Source organism: Crocodylus porosus, unplaced genomic scaffold, assembly GCF_001723895.1.
Source record: "Crocodylus porosus isolate Cpor-Errol unplaced genomic scaffold, CroPor_comp1, whole genome shotgun sequence".
Classification (NCBI taxonomy): domain Eukaryota; kingdom Metazoa; phylum Chordata; order Crocodylia; family Crocodylidae; genus Crocodylus; species Crocodylus porosus.
The window spans coordinates 37,804,713-37,822,905 of NW_017728886.1; the positions used below are offsets into that span (position 1 = coordinate 37,804,713).

The following is an 18,193-nucleotide window of genomic DNA, read 5'->3' on the forward strand; positions in this document are numbered from 1 at the left end:
GTCACAAGCTGGCAGAGGGTAGGTTTAGGTTAGATATCAGGAGGCGCTACTTCGCAGTCAGGTTGGCTAGGGTCTGGAACCAACTTCCAAGAGAAGTGCTGGCTCCTACCCTGGGGGTGTTTAAGAGGAGGCTAGATGAACACCTTGCCGGGGTCGTTTGACCCCAGTATTCTTTCCTGCCAGGGCAGGGGGTTGGACTTGATGATCTGCTCAGGTCCCTTCCAATGCTACCCTACCAACTATGAAGTCATGCAAGGCAATTTCTTTCAGCTTCTTACTTGTTTGAACAGAAGATTTCAAAAGTTTAGTACATGCCAAAGGTGTCTTGTACTGTCCAACTTCTAGTGCCCATTCATAGTTATTAAAGATCAACAGATTTATCTGCGACTGCTCCCTAAATCTTACTAAATGCTTCCATAAGTATTTTGCAAGCCTAAAGTTATACAAACTTCAGTTACAGCTCCTCACATAAGCCTTCAGGGAATTTGGCTTTTTTTATAAGTATTTCATAATTATTGTAAGAAAAGACCTGTAACATTAAATATTAATATATAAATAGATATTACTAATGAGGATAAAGACTTCAAAGCATAAAGGATGCACAGTATGAGTGGCTCAAGAGGCCTGGACCATTTCAGATGATCTCTTGGAGGCCTGTGGTCCCTAAGTGATGAGCATCCAGTATCCAGGAAGCTTATAAGCAAGCTTTCAAACGCATATTTCCAAGTGAAAAATCTAAGTTAATTCCATTGCAGGAAGCAGAGATTACTTTGTTACCTTGTAGGATGGTTGCCAGTTTTCTGTAAATGAATGTAGCTACCTATCTGACCTTGCATACTTTTACAGGCTGCTGCTGCCTGAACCTGCTAGCATCAGCTGATGCATAATGAAGTCAATGAGGCCCTTGCAGGTTTGCCAGAGATCCTTTCTTTGAAAGGAAAGACACAATAAGAATGTATCCTTTCATTGTTTCCCTTCTCATTTTCACACACAGTGGCTGCGTCCAGACAAGTGTCGATGTGTGTGTGGTATGTGGCACTGCAGACATGTCTGTGGTGTCACAAACAGCACAAGCAGGCATTCCCCACACTGCTACCCTGTAGCATGGGGTGGGGGTTGCGGGGGAGAGGGAGGTGAAGTTTGACCCCAGGAGATCCTAGGGTCAAAAAAACCCATGCCACAAAAAAGTAGCGCAGCTCACATGGCAGCAGCATACGCCGCCCAAAACCAGAGCCACATTCTGGCTGCAGACCAGGGTTCCTGCCACAGCTGCAGCCCCTGCACTGTAGCTCCCTCATGCCCCAGCCAGCCCCAGTCATGTGTGCTTTGGTGCACATAACTACTCCACTGTAGGATAGTACTTGTCCTGGACAGTACTGTCCTATTACAGAATTAATTAATTTATGGCACCTTAATTCAGGCACATATGTAGACAGTGATGCTTTACTGTGCAGTTAATTAGCCAGCTCTGCAGTACAGCTTTTGTGTAGATGCACCTAGTAACATGTACCCATTTCATTTTGCTCCCTATTTTGGCGGGGAAGAGGGGTTCTGTAGAACGCCATGAAATTGGAAACTTTGAAATCCTTCATCATTTACTTTTGTGGCTTGGTTGAGCCAGCACAGTCACTTGCCGAAAAGAAACGTCAGGGTGAAGACACAGATATGTTTGTTATAAAGTAAAGGTTGTCTAACAGTTATGGCAAGGGCTGGTCAGGGGAGTGGAGAATTTTCTACCTGACAGGCTACATTGTGCTTATGCAACCTCGCGATTCCAGCTGATCGGACCAAGTCACAGAAATAAAACTGACATTACTGAATACGTAGCATATTATTGCAGAAACTTCATAGACTTCAATGACATTAGGGCTGGAAGGGACCTTGCGAAATCATCAGGTCCAGCCCACTGCCCAAGGGGCAGGAAGTCAGCTGGGGTCAGATCACCCCAGCAAGATAAGCATCCAAGTGCTGTAGGGACTTTTTGTATACACCTTAAATGTACCATATTTACTCAAATCCAATAAATATGTTAGAATTTTTCATGTACAGAATCTAATTAGCGGACGGTCTGTTGTCGTGAGGAAAGCAGCGGCAGGTGGCAAGGGCCCTTGCCCTGCCTCAAGCTTGTTCCTGCCCCTCCCTGGTGCATGCCGCCCCACCTGCGCTTGTCTCCCCACTACCTGCCCCCTGTGCCTGTATCCTGCTGCCTGCTCCTGCTCCTTTCCTTGCCCCCACCCCCAGTTCCTCCCTGAATTCTGCCCCCCCTTTGCCTATACCTGCACCCTGCCTCCATGCCACCACTTAACTTCCGCTGCAATTCTGCCCCAGAGCCAGAGCAGTCAACAGCAACAATGTCCCCAGCCTGGCCTGGCCATGGACAAGTGGCAGCAGCTCTCAGCCAGGACAGATGAGGGCTGGAGGGACCAGAGCTGGGGAGGAATGTAAAGGGGGAGGCACCTTCAAGGGCAACCATACTGCATCATCTACCCTGTGTTCTCCCTGAGCCTTACACATGAGTTTTCCTCCTTCCACCTCTCCCTCCCGCCCTGTGTTTTCTCCCCACATGCCCCTGGCTGCAAGCCCCCTCCCCCGCCAGCGATCCATCCCAACCAGGAGCAGATAGCAGTTCAGCTTTGGCTTCAGCCCTGAGCAGAGGCCAAAGCCAGAGCTGACCCACCACTGCCCAGGGCTGATACTCAAATCTAAGATGAACCTTTTTTTCTGCATGCTGACTCGGGGAGGAAGAAAACCTCATGTTGGATTTGCGTAAACACAGTATGTACATTACCTCCTCCAACATTTTGCTATGATGTCCTTGCAAATATATCAACCTTTGGGTGGAACTCTTAAATACATGCAATACTTTATATTTGCTTTACAAATCATTGAAGCTAGCATATTGCATACAATGTCATCTGGACTTTTGGGTTAAATCAGTGCAAATGACTGGGGGGCTCAGAGATCACAGGAAGAAATGTAAATTATTTTAGAGGCTCACAGGCACAAAATGAAGCAGAATCTGTACTAAAGACTACCCTCTGTACTGAAACCAAGATACACAGGGACAGATAGTAGCTGGCTCTGCATGAGATGAGAGAAGAGGATGAAAAAAGACTTTCAGTCCCAGAACTCATCCATCCATTGCACCTCTGCAATAGATCACTATAATGTGTCCTTGGGCACTTCACAGGTGAGGATAAAGCTCCAGTTAGCCTGGGCGCCCACCCCATTGTAGCAGACTGGTGCCTCAGGCCCTAGCACCCACATACACATTAACTGTTGCACCTCCAGTAGAAAACTGAAAGAAACACAGTAATGCACCCGCCAGTTTTTCATAGGACGTTACAGATTAGTATGTGGTCGTCATTGCTTAGGTATAAAAATATGCTAAGGGAAGAGAGTTTGGCTTCTTTTAACAGAGTTGATTTATTAACCAAGCTGGTCATATTCCTGATTTATTAAGTTTGGCATCAGTGACAATGTGGAAACACCCAGTACATGTATGTTATACTGAGCACTTGAAGCATGCAAGTTAAGGGACAAAATGTCTAAGTTTGTATTGTTTTGATTTTTCTTTCTTCTTATCAGGCTGACTTTGATAGTGCTGCAGAAGAGGTGAAAAAATTAAAAACGAGACCAAGTGATGAAGAACTGAAGGAGCTATATGGACTCTACAAACAGTCTACTGTTGGAGACATTAATATTGGTACTTTTCTGTGTGCATATTCATTTTACCATATTTAATTCTGTAACTTCAAAGCTATTCCACAATCTTTAGGTGACACTGCATAGTTACAACAAGTTTATCTGTTTCTTTTGGCAGAGTGTCCAGGAGTGCTAGACTTAAAAGGCAAAGCCAAATGGGAAGCATGGAACCTTAAAAAAGGTGTTATAGTATTTAAGTTTCTACTATTTTCATTGCTTGTATAGAATACCAAATAAGGAGATATAATGACTGCTACTTTCCTTTGCAGGTTTATCAAAGGAGGATGCCATGAATGCCTACGTCTCTAAAGCAAAAGAGATGATAGAAAAATATGGGATCTAGAATATTCCAGATAATTTCCAGAAACAAAAATCAATAATTCCCCAGAAGCTAATGAACTAACTATTTTGAGGAAAAATGCAATAACGTTTTCACATTTAGTTTGACACCATGATTTACTAAGCATGCATTATTTAACTGTAAGAAGTGATTTACATACGTACGGAACTTCTCAGATACTGAGTATGCTTATTTTGAATAAAGTTACCAATTAGATTGGTTTAAAGATTTCACTTGTCTCTCATCTATATATTTTAGGGGGCAGAAATATTACATCCAGTTTCCTACTTGCTGAGCAAATTCTGAAGATAAAAATTTTAACTGTCATTTTTTTTCCACAAGAGGGTATGGGATAAAGTGGGATTCTAATAACAACAACAAAAATAAAATACATTTTCAATGCCCTGTATAGTAGTAACTTACGAGGTCTCAAAGAGGATAGCTATAAAAGAAAATATGACTAATTTCTTAGGTTCAATATACTGTAACTTGACTAGCACAAGTAATTCTGCTTCCTTTTCAGTCATGGAGATAGGTATAAGAAAGCTATATTAGTTGGCATAAGAATGCTATATTTTAAATGGATGTGAGACCCAAATGATTGTTTGGGCCAGGTCCCTAAGTTAGTTAGAGGGAAGCTAGGAAATAACTGATGCTGAAAAAACTGTCTTTGCATTGATTTTTGCCTGCTAGCTTCTTACCATCCTCAAACCCTGGTCTGCTTGTCTCACAGAAAATCCGAGTGGTTTATGGACTGCCTGCTTTTAAGAATCATAAAGTTTCCTTCCTTCTCTTTTTCTTTTTCTAACAATTGCCTTAAATGAAATCCTGGAAAAATCTTTTGCCATATATAATACAATATTAATAAACTCTTAGCCATTAAACTATAGCAAATTTCTTATCTTGTTATCTCAATCATGCAATTACATAGGAAAGTTCCTTATTATTTATTTCTTTGGACCAAGCGTATACCCTCCCCTCAAAAAATAAAGGTGAATATTCAGAAATCAGCATTTTCTACGCATTTTGTTATATAATCTATTATGAAAGTTTCATTAGAAGGCTCCAGCAGAAAAAAGTGGCCTCCAGGAAGTTTGTGAATAGTGGTGTCACCACTTGTTACATCCTTCCATTCTGAAAAAGAATCAAATATTTAAAGAATGTAAGAAATGTCAGGTAATATTAGTTTTACATAACCTATTTAAAGGTTAATTGAATCTTTCTTCCACAAAAATAATTTTGGATCATATACTGAAACTGCATATTTCTATTTAATTTACAAGATGGTAGACACAGTTGCTCACCAGTTAATGTATTACAATAGATGTATAGATAAACAGAAGATGTAAAGCAGGCAAATTAATTACCTTCTAAATCATGTGTCAAATCTTCAGACCCATCAAAGCATGTTAGGTCACAAGAGAGAACAGTTTTTGGTTCTGCACAACTGTGAATATCAAAACAGATTTTTTAAAGTTGTTTACATGGACACCTATGACTAAGCCCTGCCCCCTTCCAACAAGTTTTTTGGTTCTTCATCTTATGTTCTGAGTTTGGTGGGTACTTGCTGCCTTTTTTTTCATGGATTGTAGCCACAATGAAGGAGCCTTGTATGGGACGCACATATAATAGAACCTGGATCATTCATATCCGGATTGTTTGTAGGGCTGTGCAAAATTTTGACAGTTGTTTTGTTTCAGAGGTGTTTTGGCCCATTTCAGCACCCAAAACACCGAATCCGAAATGAAACAGAAGGCTCCAAAACATCTCTGAAACGAAATGAATCGAAACCATCTCAAATGTTTTGGAATGTTTTGGAGGAGGGCTTGCAGGGAGACAGAAACTCAGAAGAGGAAAGGGAAAGGGGCGAAAGGACTGCTCTGATTGACATCTGTAGCTGGCCAGTGTCTGCAATCTGTCCCTGAGGTACCTTCCAATCCCAGGGCTCTGAGGGAGAGATGGCAACCTACTGTTATCCCACGTGCAGATCCAGGGGCCTGCGCCCCCACCCGGGAGAACTCTAGCATAGCCCTGCAGGCCTCCTGGGGGGGCGTGGACCCCTGGATTTGCATGTGGGATAACAGCAGGCTGCTGCTGCCAGCTGGGTCCAGTTGTTCAGCACAGCCTGCGCTGAGCACTGGTGCTGCCACTGGCCCCAGCCAGCAGCAGCAGCATGTTGTCATCCTGCATGCAGATCCGGAGGCCTGCACCCCATGGGAAGAGTCTGGCACAGCCCTGCAGCCCTCCCGGGGGATACAGGCCCCCAGATCTGTACGTGGGGATGACAGCATACTGCTGCTGCTGGCTGGGGCCAACGGCAGCACCAGCCTTCCCAGCACTCAGCGCAGGCTGCACAGCACAAACTCAGGTGCTGCCGCTGGTGTCAGCCAGCAGTGCCAGCATGCTGTCATCCTGCGTACAGATCTGGGGGCCTGCACTCACCGGTAGATTGTAACAAGTATCAACCTCTTGAGGGTAGGTGCTACTAAGCTAGTTAGCCATCCAGGTAAAGTACGTTATACTGTCTAGCATTTTATATGGCTTCTCCTGAACTATACCCAAAATATCTGCTGTTTGACACAATGGTTCTTGAATTGTTTGTAGTCATGGAGTTATGGCAGAAAGTGCCATTTTCTCATCCAGTAAAAATGAGCAAATAACTGCTGACATACTATATTTTCACCTGGATCTTTTCATCAGACCCTACCTCATGTAGTTGGAAATAGGTGGAATCACTGTCTGAGGACCCTGCAGTGTTTTGTACAAGAGGAATACTTATGTTAATAACAAAGGAAACTGATTTTCCTGGCTTGCTGTAAACCTCAATGGGACTAAGGATGCTGACAAGGGTAAGAGGCAGTTGGCCAAGAGGGAATAATACATTTAAGATTTCCTAGGGTCTTGGAAAGCTAGGCAAGGCCTTCCTATTGAACTCTGAACCTCTTGAAGAAAAAGTTATTTAAATGTACTCTGTGAAGAAGAGGAGAAACATTCCTCTTCTAAAAAGCTATTTAACTGGAGGTCCTATGTAAAACTATAGGGGTGTTTATACACATGCTCCAGGAGTGGGGGGAGAGGGGCAACATTTTAATTAGAGCAGCCTGAGAGCTGCTTTAATTAAAGCACCCAGAACTTCTTGTGTTTTACTGTCTCCATGCTTCAAAATGGCAGCAGTGACACTTTAAAGCTCATTGAATGAGCTTTAGATAAAAAATGCCCCTGCCACCATTTTGAAGTGCAGTGACGTTAAGACAGGAGACATGGAAGGCTGCTGGAGTGCGGTAATTGCCACGGTCCTGCAGACTCAAGTCTGCTTCAATGCACTAGAATTCCAGTGCGTTAGAGCAGCCTCCCTGCTTGTGTATAGGCACCCCATGGTGATTATTTTTACTTCAGAAGAGTGGATTATAGACGCACCAAGGAAAACATGCTGAATGCAATTATACAAAAACTCTTATATGCTAGGAACAAAGATTCAGGGTAAAAAGTAGGAGAATCTGATGTGATAAGTCTCATATACAAGTAGTATTTTTTTTAAATGTGGATAAACACTCCTAATTTCAGAGTGTACTATAACACGGTACCACTTACACAAATGTCTGGAAAACTGCAAGATCTGTTCTTACTGGAGGAATCAAGAGTTTTATAGCATCCTTTCTCTCAAGCCACTCAGGAGAAACACCTCCAAGAGATTTAATCCATGAAAAAATTTCTTCATCAGATACATCTTTTAAAGGTGGGACAGAAGGACGACTTTTTGACTGCAGGCATCAGATAAAACAGATTAGGAGTTTCAAAGAGTACATTTTTCCTGAAGAGTTAAGACTTTGGAAAGAAACTTAAGAAACATCTACTATATAGGGTTCTGTCCCATCATAGCACAGTATCATAATGACTGAGTTATAATTAAATGGCTTGTCAGCTTTAAAAATAACTTCAAAAATATTTTTATATAGGTAATAGACTTGTAGGGTGCCTACACATATGCAGGGAGGCTGCTCTGATGCTTTGTAATTACAGTGCGTTGAAGCAAACGATTAATCAACTCAATTAATCAAGTCTGCTCGAGCATGGTAATTACCATGCTCCAGCAGACTCCACAGTCACGTGTATCAGCATCCCTACACTGAAAAATGGCAACGGGGGTTCTTTAACTGAAGCTTGTTCAATGAGCTTTAGTTAAAGCACCACTGCCACCATTTTTCAGTGCAGGGGCCCTGATACATGTAATGCTCTCGGTGCTTTAATTAGAGCAGCTCTCAGACCTAGGTAGGGGCAGGGGCAGGAAGGGGAGAGAGCTGCTTTAACTGAAGTACCCTCTTCCCCCCCTCCCCTGAAACATGTCTGTAAACACCCGTAGAGAGTAAGGGGTTGCCCTCAGATTTCCTTAGAGCAGGGCTGCCCCCAGGCTCCCACCCAGCCCTGTTCCCAGCATGGCTTCAACTGCAGCAGCAGTACATCTAGCTTCCCCTTCCTGACTCTGCCCCTACCCTAGAGGGGCAGGGCAGGGCAGTGCAGCATGTTGCAGCTTACGTCGCCAGGGAAGCCTGTAGCCCGGGTTGCAGTAAATCAAGACAAAAATATTTTTTGAAATGAAATGAATGAATGTTGTAGTTTAATGTTTAATTTTTAGAATCTAATTTGGTATTTTTCTGGTTCCGAGATGGCAAAACCCCTTGCTGGAAGGAGTAATTCTAGGGGACAAGAGGAGGGACTTCTGGTGGCAAAAGGCAGAGGTTAGGGGCGGGACTTCTCGTCCCAAGATGGCAACCAGGGGGTGAGCATTTGTCAAGGGGCAAGACTACCCCTGTGGCCCTCAATGACTTGCCAAAACTTGGTAAGCAGCCCTCCACTCAAAATAATTGCCCACCCCTGGTTTGAAGAGTGTGCTGAAGGTTAAAATGGTTATCTTACATGATGCACATTTATGTGGGGGATCAGGGAGGCACTTGGAATTTTGCTTGGTTTCCTGTTTAAACTGTAAGCCAGAGACCATAAAAGACAATATGAGATGTTCTATCAGCCTCAACTTAAGCTCCCCACTGATAATGGAACATTTTTAAATAAGTCATCAGATCCAATGGTTGTCTGTGTTCTATAAACTGTAATAAGCCCACATTGTGAATATTAGAGTTTGTGCTCTGGAAAGCCAAAACAAATGTTTATACATGATTATTATATAGCAAATATGTTATTTTATTTCACATTATCAAAGTTCATGTCACTTACATGTGGCGCATATGCTCCTGATATGAAAAGATGTACTGGTTGTAGACCATACTTCTCTTTTAAGTGAACTGCAGTTGCAAAGCTAACATAAGATCCAAAACTGCACGAAAAAGAGATATTAAATTAATATTATTAAAAGCATATGGGAGGAGAACACTGACAAATTTAAACATAATTTAAATTTCAGTTTTACTATAGGAATTACATCTCAGTAAGCATTTTTTGAAACTACATATTGTACACTGATGTATTAAAAACAAGTTGTTATTAAAGCAACAGAGTGGTTATATTAGGTAATTCACATTTAGAAGTTAAATAAAATTGTGCCTAGGTTTCTAAATCGCACCTTAGATGCTTCCATTTCCTTCACCACTTTTCCTATTTTGTTGTGTAAAGGAAAATTTGAGTATTTTTTGAGACCAAATGCTCTCCATATTTGCTCATGATTGCCAGGTAAGCAGCAATAAGAAATAAACACATTTAGAATCTAACACTATAAAAATAATGATCACAACAGTAATCATTAGGGCACCAACAAGATTTGGAATAAACGGAGTAGAGTCCCTCCTGTGGCACAAATGTCCTATCCAATCTTGATTAGGTACCATAAGGCCAGCTTTTTAGTGGGACCTAAAGATGCTAGTAGGTCTGCCTAAGTGGAGTAGTTGATAGATTTTCCTGTTGGCACATCAGATCATCTCACATCAGTGACTGACGCTGCCTAATTCTGCATCAATTTTCAGCCCCGGTGTGAAAGGTACATTCCAAGCCTTCATAAAGATAGGGGCTATTGCAGGGTGATATGACCCCATATTCATTCCTGCCTGGGGCGGGGGTCGGACCTGATGATCTGTTTAGGTCCCTTCCAACCCTAAATACTATGATATGAAAAATGCTAGTAATAATTTGCTTCTATGCAGATATAACTACAGTAATGTAGCCACCAAATCTTTTCTGAAAAGGGAGGTTGGAGTCTAGATAATACCTAAGGTTGGCCTTTAGTATCAACAGTAGGCTATCAGCCTTTGCAGTGATTTGTTTTGACAAAAGGATTCCAAGAGCTGTCAGAAACCAACACACGTCATTAACTAACTACAGGTTATGAATTCTAACCCCCTTCACCAGAATAATTTTTAAGGTTTTTTGTTTTTTTTTTACCTGTGACCAAAAAACGCAAAAGGTTTTTCTTGCAGGTCTTTTAACAAACTACTAACAATATCACTAACTAGAGTTGTCATGTCTTGTGGACAAGGTTCTTTCACACGAGATTCTCTTCCAGGAAACCTTAAAGAGTACACTAGAAGGAAAAAAGGAATTAGAGTCATTTCAGCCCACTCTAAAGGTCTTTCAGTTAAATTATACAATCCAAAATTGACACGCTTTTTATTTATTCAGCAGAAAGGAAATACAAATTACAAGTTGTATGAAGGAATCTTTGTGTGCGTGTGTGTGTTGTGTGTGTATTTAATATTGTGGTTGAAAAATAAAGGACATTATATGTGTTTCCGTCATTTCCTTTAGTTCTAAATGTTGCCTCTCTAACCTATATAGATTGTAAATCTGTAATAGACAGGTTTAAATATATTTCTTTAACAAGCCTTTAACATTTCCTTATTTATTTGGTTTATATGCTGCCCTTCCCAACAAGGTTCTCGGTGGCTTACAATAAAAGAAACAGAAACCTTTAACAGGACAACCACAAAACAACTCAGAAGGGGACTACAATATCAACCTTAAGCAGAGATCCCTAAACCAGTGAGGGCCAACTTTTTTGGCAGGTGTGCCACAGATTAGCCCCATACCCTTCTGAGTACCATCCTGATCCCTTTGCCTTACCTTAGGGGGCTCCCAATGAAATTAGTAGGTGATAGGTTTACAACCAACAAGAGAAAGTACTTTTTTAAACATCTTGTTAATTTTTGGAATTCATTACCACAGGAGCTGATGGAGGTAGTGGCAAAGCAAGGTTCAAAAAGGGACTGGACAAATTCATAGATGATACATCTGTTAATCTTGGAAATGTTTCCTCTAGTATCTCAAAACCAATAAATAGTAGATGTGGGTATTGAATAGTAGATAGATAACTCTAGAGATATCCAGTTCAATGTTCTCCTTGTATAGCATCCACTTCTGCCAGTGTCGGAGACAGTTTACTGGTCTAGGTGGACTGTTGGTCTGACCCAATATGCCACTTATAGTTTCATAGTTTGTAGGGTCAGAAGGGACCTGAGCAGATCATCAAGTCCAATCCCCTGCCGTGACAGGAAAGAGTACTGGGGTCAAATGAACCTGGACCGATGTTCATCCAGCCTCCTTTTAAAGACCCCCAGGGTAGGGGCCTTACCTGATCTACTGCTCATTTTTCTACTCCTTCACCAAGCTGCTGCTCCACTTTCTGCTTCCTGCCCTGTGCTCCCTGCCTGATCTCATGCTCTACTTTCTGTTCCCTACCCTATCTGCCACTGTGCTGCCTGCCCTCAGCCCAACCTGCTGTGTGCCACACAGAGGCTGCCCATGTTGCGTGTTGCAGGTAGCACATGTGCAGCAAGTTGACCATCCCTGCCTAAACCATGTTTTAGCCTGGTTTCATTGCTAAATGCATGCCCAAATAGGAAGGTCTTATAGTGCTTCTGGAAGATGTCCAGGCTCAGGCTCTAGTGGGCCTCAAGGGGGAGAGCACTCCAGGACTAAGAAGCATCTGCTGAGAATGAGTGCCACATGTATTCACCAAGTAGACTTGGCTTATTAATCTACTTGCACGTGTATTAACCTTCTTGCCAGAGGCTGCTTTTGGTTGATTTTAAGGATCACAATGGGACATGAGCGAGAAGGCAGTTCCTTGGATACATAGGGACCACAACATTTAGGGCCCTGTAGTTCAAAACCAGCACCCTGAATTGTATCTGGAAAGCAATGGCAGCCAGTGTGAACTCTGGAGCACTGAAGTTTTGTGCTTCTGGTGGCCCATGCCCATGGTAGACCACCACATTCTGAACCATCTGCAGCTTCTGGATGGTCTTCAAGGGCAGCTTTATGCAGCGTGCACTGCAATAGTCTAAACTCAAGGTTACAAAGGCATAGATCAATCTTCAGACAACGACCATTGACCAAGGCCATGAGTGCAGTCTGTGTGCTATATCTAGGCTGAAAACTAGACTGACAAGTCCAAGAAGCCAATGGCATCCACATGTGCCTACAGCTGTTGGGCAACCCCTGCACCCTGCATTCAGTGACCATCCCCCAAAATAGGAGGTTGGATACAGGGCAATAACTGGCTGGGGAGTCAGCGTCAAGTGATGGTTTCTCAAGTAGGGGGCTGGACAATTGCAAACTTAAGAATGTCTGGCACCCTGCCCTCCCTAAAGGAGGCACTGACAACCCCCACTGGCAGTAGTCCCAATCTTCCTTGGCTGGCTTTTATAAGCCGGGGCGGGAGGGGGGTGGAGAGTATGGGTCCAATTCACAATGGGTTGCCTTCATCCCTCCAACCAGCACATCCTCTACACCAGTTGGTGACAGCAATTTAAAACGATACATTTAAACAGGACATAACCAATCCTCAGTCCCAAATTCTGACTTGAAAAGATTCTAATGTATACCTGGAAAATCAGGTACTATTTTGAACTGGTGCACAATGAATTAGGTTTGTGTTATTGTGGATTCCAAGTGCTCCAGGACAGTCTGGTTGGTCCTCCAAGCACCCTACATAACATCAGTCCTCATCTCATTCTCCCCTACCCACTCACCCACCATTGCTGCAACTGGCTACTCTGGTAGATGGCCAGAAATCCACTGCCCCATTTTACCCTTCTGTTGGTACTTTTTACCAATGAGCTGCCTTGAACTACCTGCTCAATAGAAGCTATATTTCTAATTAGCAGTGGTGTTCTCACTTTTTATTTGATTGTAGCCCCTCATCATGTCTTGCCCCCAGCTCCTGGCAACCCCAAACCATGGTTCCAAGCACACCCCCTCTGCCCCTACTAGCCATCCCAAGTCAGACAAGCACACTGTGGGGTTTGGTCAATTGCTGAAACTTTACTGAATTCATGTTTAGGAGAGAAAGGAAAGCAGAAAAGTGAAAACACCACCAGCCATAGGTCACCCACCTCCTGGGACCTTCAAAACATGGATGGAAGCACTCCCCACCAATTTGCCCATTGAGCTAAGGCATTCTGGACTGGGTGCCTGCTTCCATCTCCTAGTGTCAGAGCCACAGCACTTTAACATCTAAAGAGACAACTGTTCTACCAATTGTGAACTGATTCCCAGTTAGTGACATTTGGGCATGGTTCAATTGTTACATGTAGTCACATGTTAGTAGGTACACATGCTTAGCATATGGGCCTCTGAACTCAGTTTGGGCCTGTAGATGGTACTATAATATAAATAACAAATAAGTACATTCTTAAACAGTATCAAGTATTAAAATAGTCTATAACATATCTTCCTTTTCTCGAGAATTACAAAGCATACTGATAACTTATTAGCACTGCCCATGAATACAGACTTCCTTTTTTGCAGACTTTTCCGTTTTACACATAGTAAAACCTGGGAACATGGCATTTACTGACATGACTTAATGTCCTTTTCAAAAGCTGAGTCTTCACATTTGGATTGTTGCCCCTTTCTTTAGGAAAACTGAGCATTGAACTAATCTGCAAAAACTGTTGTCTTTTACTAACCTTTTCTTCTGACATAGACTGGAAAGATCATATAGAAGCAGGGGGTTGGTTACATATACCAAGAACAGAAAAGTACCATATTTAAGGCAAGCCACCGCATAGGGAGGTGGGAAAAAACACTTTTTCAGGCTTTTATCATTTCTTTTAGCATGGTTAAAACAGTTCTGAACGTACATGCTGAGCAAGTGCATTTATTCAACAGAGCCTACAATTATTCTGAAGCCTACATCCCTAGTAACTTTTCTGGAAGTATTTCCATCTGAAACAAGACTTTTCTTTTACTTCAAGGAAAACTGGATGTGACTTGCACAACAATTCTCTGGAGGTATTCATAGTTTAGAAGACTGGTATTGTTTCAATGCTAATCTTCTCGCTTAGTGCCAGATTATATTCTTTTCTTCTGAAAGGTCTGGCAAAGGTCCACTAGGTCTCCTCCTCAGATATTTCCCTATGAACTTTTTTCAGTGCTGATGCACCATGATGGCTATGGGGATTACTTAACTGTAACTAAATGCCATTTTACTGCTACAAAGCCATTGTGTGACCCTGGGTTCTGTTACAAGGCATGTAGAAGCATGCAGATAGATGTAAATAACTAATTCATTTGGGGTAAGACAAGTCTCTGCCACTTTTAAGCCTACTGAAACACTTCTTAAAATGTTTCTTTTTGAACATTTTTGTTATATGAATAATTTTGAATAGACAGTCAAACTAGTATACCTGACACAGTTAACAGACTTGTTTCTGAAACAGTCAAACCTGCTTTAGCTTTGAGAAAGAAATTTAACTGAACGTAGTTATACTCGTATATTGCACCCATTCATCTCCTGGAGCTCATCCAGGGGAGCAAGGGGGTTGAGAGCACTCAGGACTTTCCAGTGGAAATCTTAGGAACTTTTCAGGAAGGGACCCATATATTCTGAATGTAATTAGAAAGATGACAAAGTTCTCTTTAACAGTACTTGGGTACATTTTATTTAATATCTGACTACCAAGCATATTAGCATCCTATCTAGATACCCTGCCTCTATTAAATGACACTTATTATACCTGAGAAATCACTGACCTTCTATTGAACTGTTGAAGAGTGAGCTCCATTGAGCAAAATGGAAAGTTCCCCCTCCAGCCCAGGGAAAGCAAATCAGCCTGTATACTGCATCAGGCCTTCTGTGCAGACACATAACAAGCTTCTCCATGCTGAAACAATAAGCAATCATATTAGTTATTTTTAATCTCTTTTTTTGAATGTGAAAGTGTAGCTCGATTTAATTTAGCTTTAAACAGCAAGCTTATGGTATTATCTATTATCAAACTGTTAGTGCTATGCTACTGGCCCTTTAAAAAGAAAAAATAATTTTATGTATCTGTTTAAAAAAAACCCATCAGACTCATCCTAAAGCATCAACTTATGTTATTTTTGAGGAAATTATCAACACTTTAAGATGAGTTAGCATTTGGTCTGTCTACAGAAGCCCTGTACTTTAACTAGTTTCTGACACTGAATATATACTTTCTTGCAGCAGTCAAAGGTCATTTTTATAACATACCCATTGAAAGCTAAAGCATACACAAGGAGGCCAACCTTACAACTTATTAATCATTACTAGGTGTTGTTCAGAGTGAAGGACTCCTGCTACCTTGAAGTGCTAGGTTGTGTTACTGCACAGCTGCCTCCCAGTGCTCCACTCAGTCTCCTTAAGGGTATGTACAGATACTTGGGGAGGTTAGGGAGAGGTTAGATCATGTTAAAAATTGCCAACCCAATATAAGTTAAGCGTACCTCCAAGGTAGTTTAACTTAGATCAGGTCTGGTAAAGGTCCATAGCTCATTTTCCACAAATATCTGAAATAACTCCTTAGGTTAATGTTCATGAAAAACAAAAATAAAGAAGTTAAAATATGATGGACCAAAATGTAACTTCTAATTGGTTATAAGAAACATTACGCTGACTGGGAAATAACTCAAGCACAGCATACTTTGGTCACATCTGCTGCCACTCTGCTGCCAAGACTAGACCACAATCTCGAGGACCAGTGGCATCCTCAACAGAGTACACCATACTACATATTCTGCCATCTGAGCCAAAAGTATCTGTACGGTACTGAGGGCAGGCTAATTGACAATGGCTTTCACCTACCTTTTCTGTAGAGGATATTGGGGAGATTTGTACACTGGATCAATTCTTCCTAGCAGATAGATCCAAAGACCTGGATCACTTTGAAGTGGTAACATAGAAGGTTTTAAAGCAAATTAATACATTAAAGACTAATAAGTCACCAAGACCAGATGGTATTCACATGATTTTGAAGTTCAAATATGAAATAGCACAATATTATATAAGCTTAAGCTTCATGATCTCTTAAGGCGAGGTGACATTCAAGATCAAGTGACATTTGTACCCGGCAATGCCACCTGGTTCATGGAGCTCCTGACATGGTTTGAAGCCTAGAAGACTGTGATCCACCATGGGCACAACAAGCTGCTGGATTTGATAAGTTGGGTGGAAGACAGGGTATTGCATGAACTGCCAAGCTATCCTCATGAAAACCACTGGAAAGGGGGCCTGTTCCAGGCAGTAGCTAGGAAGCTGAATTAGTACTGCAGGTATGACCCATCACTACCACCATGGTTCAGGCAATCAGCTGCTTCCTTCCTTAGTCCTCTTTGCATTTTGAACCCCAACCAGGTGCCTTTTCTGAGTTGTGACCTTCAGCTACTAAAAGCAATCCTGGGATGGGGGAAAGAGCATGGAACATGCTGCTTACATGAACTTCATCAGAGAGTGCTGGATGCCTGTGCCTGTGTTCAAGGACTCTGTCTGTGACCACTTTCCATATATGTATGCCTTGGCAGTACGCTGCCTCACCATTCCAACAAATTCAGTGGATGCTGATCATGCCATCTCAGTATATGGACAGGTGTTCACCCCACAGGGACAGAAAATGTCTGCAAAAACTGCAGCTGGATGCAGCATGCTTGCATTTAATAACTACCTGAATTGCCTGTCCTAAGGTTAGCGTTCAGTTTCTGTAAACTCCTTTTTATAATGTCCTTTAATAAAGTGTATATAGTTGGTATTAGTTCATACAGTATATATGGTTGTATATTAGTTGCAATTCTTGTTGTGTTTAGCTTTATTTTAATAATACTTTGGTTTAGGGTTTAATTAAGTGCATATATAGTATTAGTTAATGAAGTGTATATAGTTTGGTATTAATAAAGTTTATATAGTTGGTATTAGTTACAATTCATGGTGTGCATAGCTTTATTTTGATAAGATATTTCATTTTAGAGTTTAAGTGCTTTACATTGCTTAATAATGTGTCAGTTAATGGCTTCCATAGACTTAATCTCCTGATTAAGCCTGCTGTAGCCATTAAGCAAATCATTGTTAAGCAATCTAAGTGGCAGTTAGGGCCATTTGGTAAGCTCCATTAAGGGGCAGGACTGCTGGGGCTCATGGGCCAATCAGAGATATGGGAGTGGGGGTGCGCCACACTCAGTCTGCAAAAATGGCAGACAGCCCTGAGATCTGCCTGTGAAATCAGCTGGCTGACTCCTCAAATTCATGATATACCTCCTTATCGGTTCAATCTACACAGCTTAGACTAATCTGTGACAACTGAATCGATTCAGCTTTGGGCTTTTTCACACTGTACTTAGCTCTTATGTTTTTGTGTTCTTAATTGCAATCCATATGACATAGCAATACAACTGAATTAGACAAATATGTTCTCTAGCAATTAATTAATTACCAAATTAAAATGACAGTGAAACTGTTAAAGTAAATTCATTAAGTATATTCTCTCGAGAACTTTAATTTTAAAAAGCTAAGAAATTACATTCTTGGCTTTCGTTAGCAACTGCATTCTTTAGCAACAGAAAATTTAACAGTGTCATTCTTTGTAAAACTCAGAGTTTTTGATGGAGCTGTTACATTTCATTGATGCTAATGTACTTTTTGAAAAGCAAGAAAAGTATATACAGGGGTCGGAAGCACTGAAACAGGAGGACATATGATTCTGTTTATTAAGTCAAACCAGCAACAAAATAAAATTTGCTTCAAGTTGTATATATATATATTGCTTGACAAATTTTCATAGTATTTCATATTTCACAGACATTAGGGCTGGAAGGGGCCTCAGGAGATCATCGAGTCCAGCCCCCTGCCCAAAGGGCAGGAAGTCAGCTGGGGTCATAGGATCCCAGCAAGATAAGCATCCAATTTACTCT

General features: G+C 41.7%; 2 protein-coding genes across 6 annotated transcripts in view; one reads left to right on the forward strand and one right to left on the reverse strand.

Annotated features, from left to right (window-relative positions):
* ACBD7 (acyl-CoA binding domain containing 7) overlaps positions 1-4,276 on the forward strand; it is a 12,373-nt gene extending 8,097 nt beyond the window's left edge. For both annotated transcript variants that reach the window (XM_019532742.1, XM_019532733.1), the window contains exons 2-4: positions 3,589-3,706; positions 3,824-3,886; positions 3,975-4,276. In XM_019532742.1, coding sequence (XP_019388287.1) covers positions 3,589-3,706; positions 3,824-3,886; positions 3,975-4,048 — 255 coding nt within the window. In that variant the 3' untranslated portion in view covers positions 4,049-4,276. The remainder of the gene's footprint in view (positions 1-3,588; positions 3,707-3,823; positions 3,887-3,974) is intronic.
* Positions 4,147-18,193, reverse strand: part of OLAH (oleoyl-ACP hydrolase) — a 27,094-nt gene continuing 13,047 nt past the window's right edge. For all 4 annotated transcript variants that reach the window (XM_019532698.1, XM_019532708.1, XM_019532715.1 and 1 more), the window contains 6 exons: positions 15,026-15,156; positions 10,433-10,571; positions 9,275-9,374; positions 7,637-7,806; positions 5,413-5,492; positions 4,147-5,179 (listed from right to left, as the gene is read on the reverse strand). In XM_019532698.1, coding sequence (XP_019388243.1) covers positions 5,046-5,179; positions 5,413-5,492; positions 7,637-7,806; positions 9,275-9,374; positions 10,433-10,571; positions 15,026-15,155 — 753 coding nt within the window. In that variant the 5' untranslated portion in view covers position 15,156 and the 3' untranslated portion in view covers positions 4,147-5,045. The remainder of the gene's footprint in view (positions 5,180-5,412; positions 5,493-7,636; positions 7,807-9,274; positions 9,375-10,432; positions 10,572-15,025; positions 15,157-18,193) is intronic.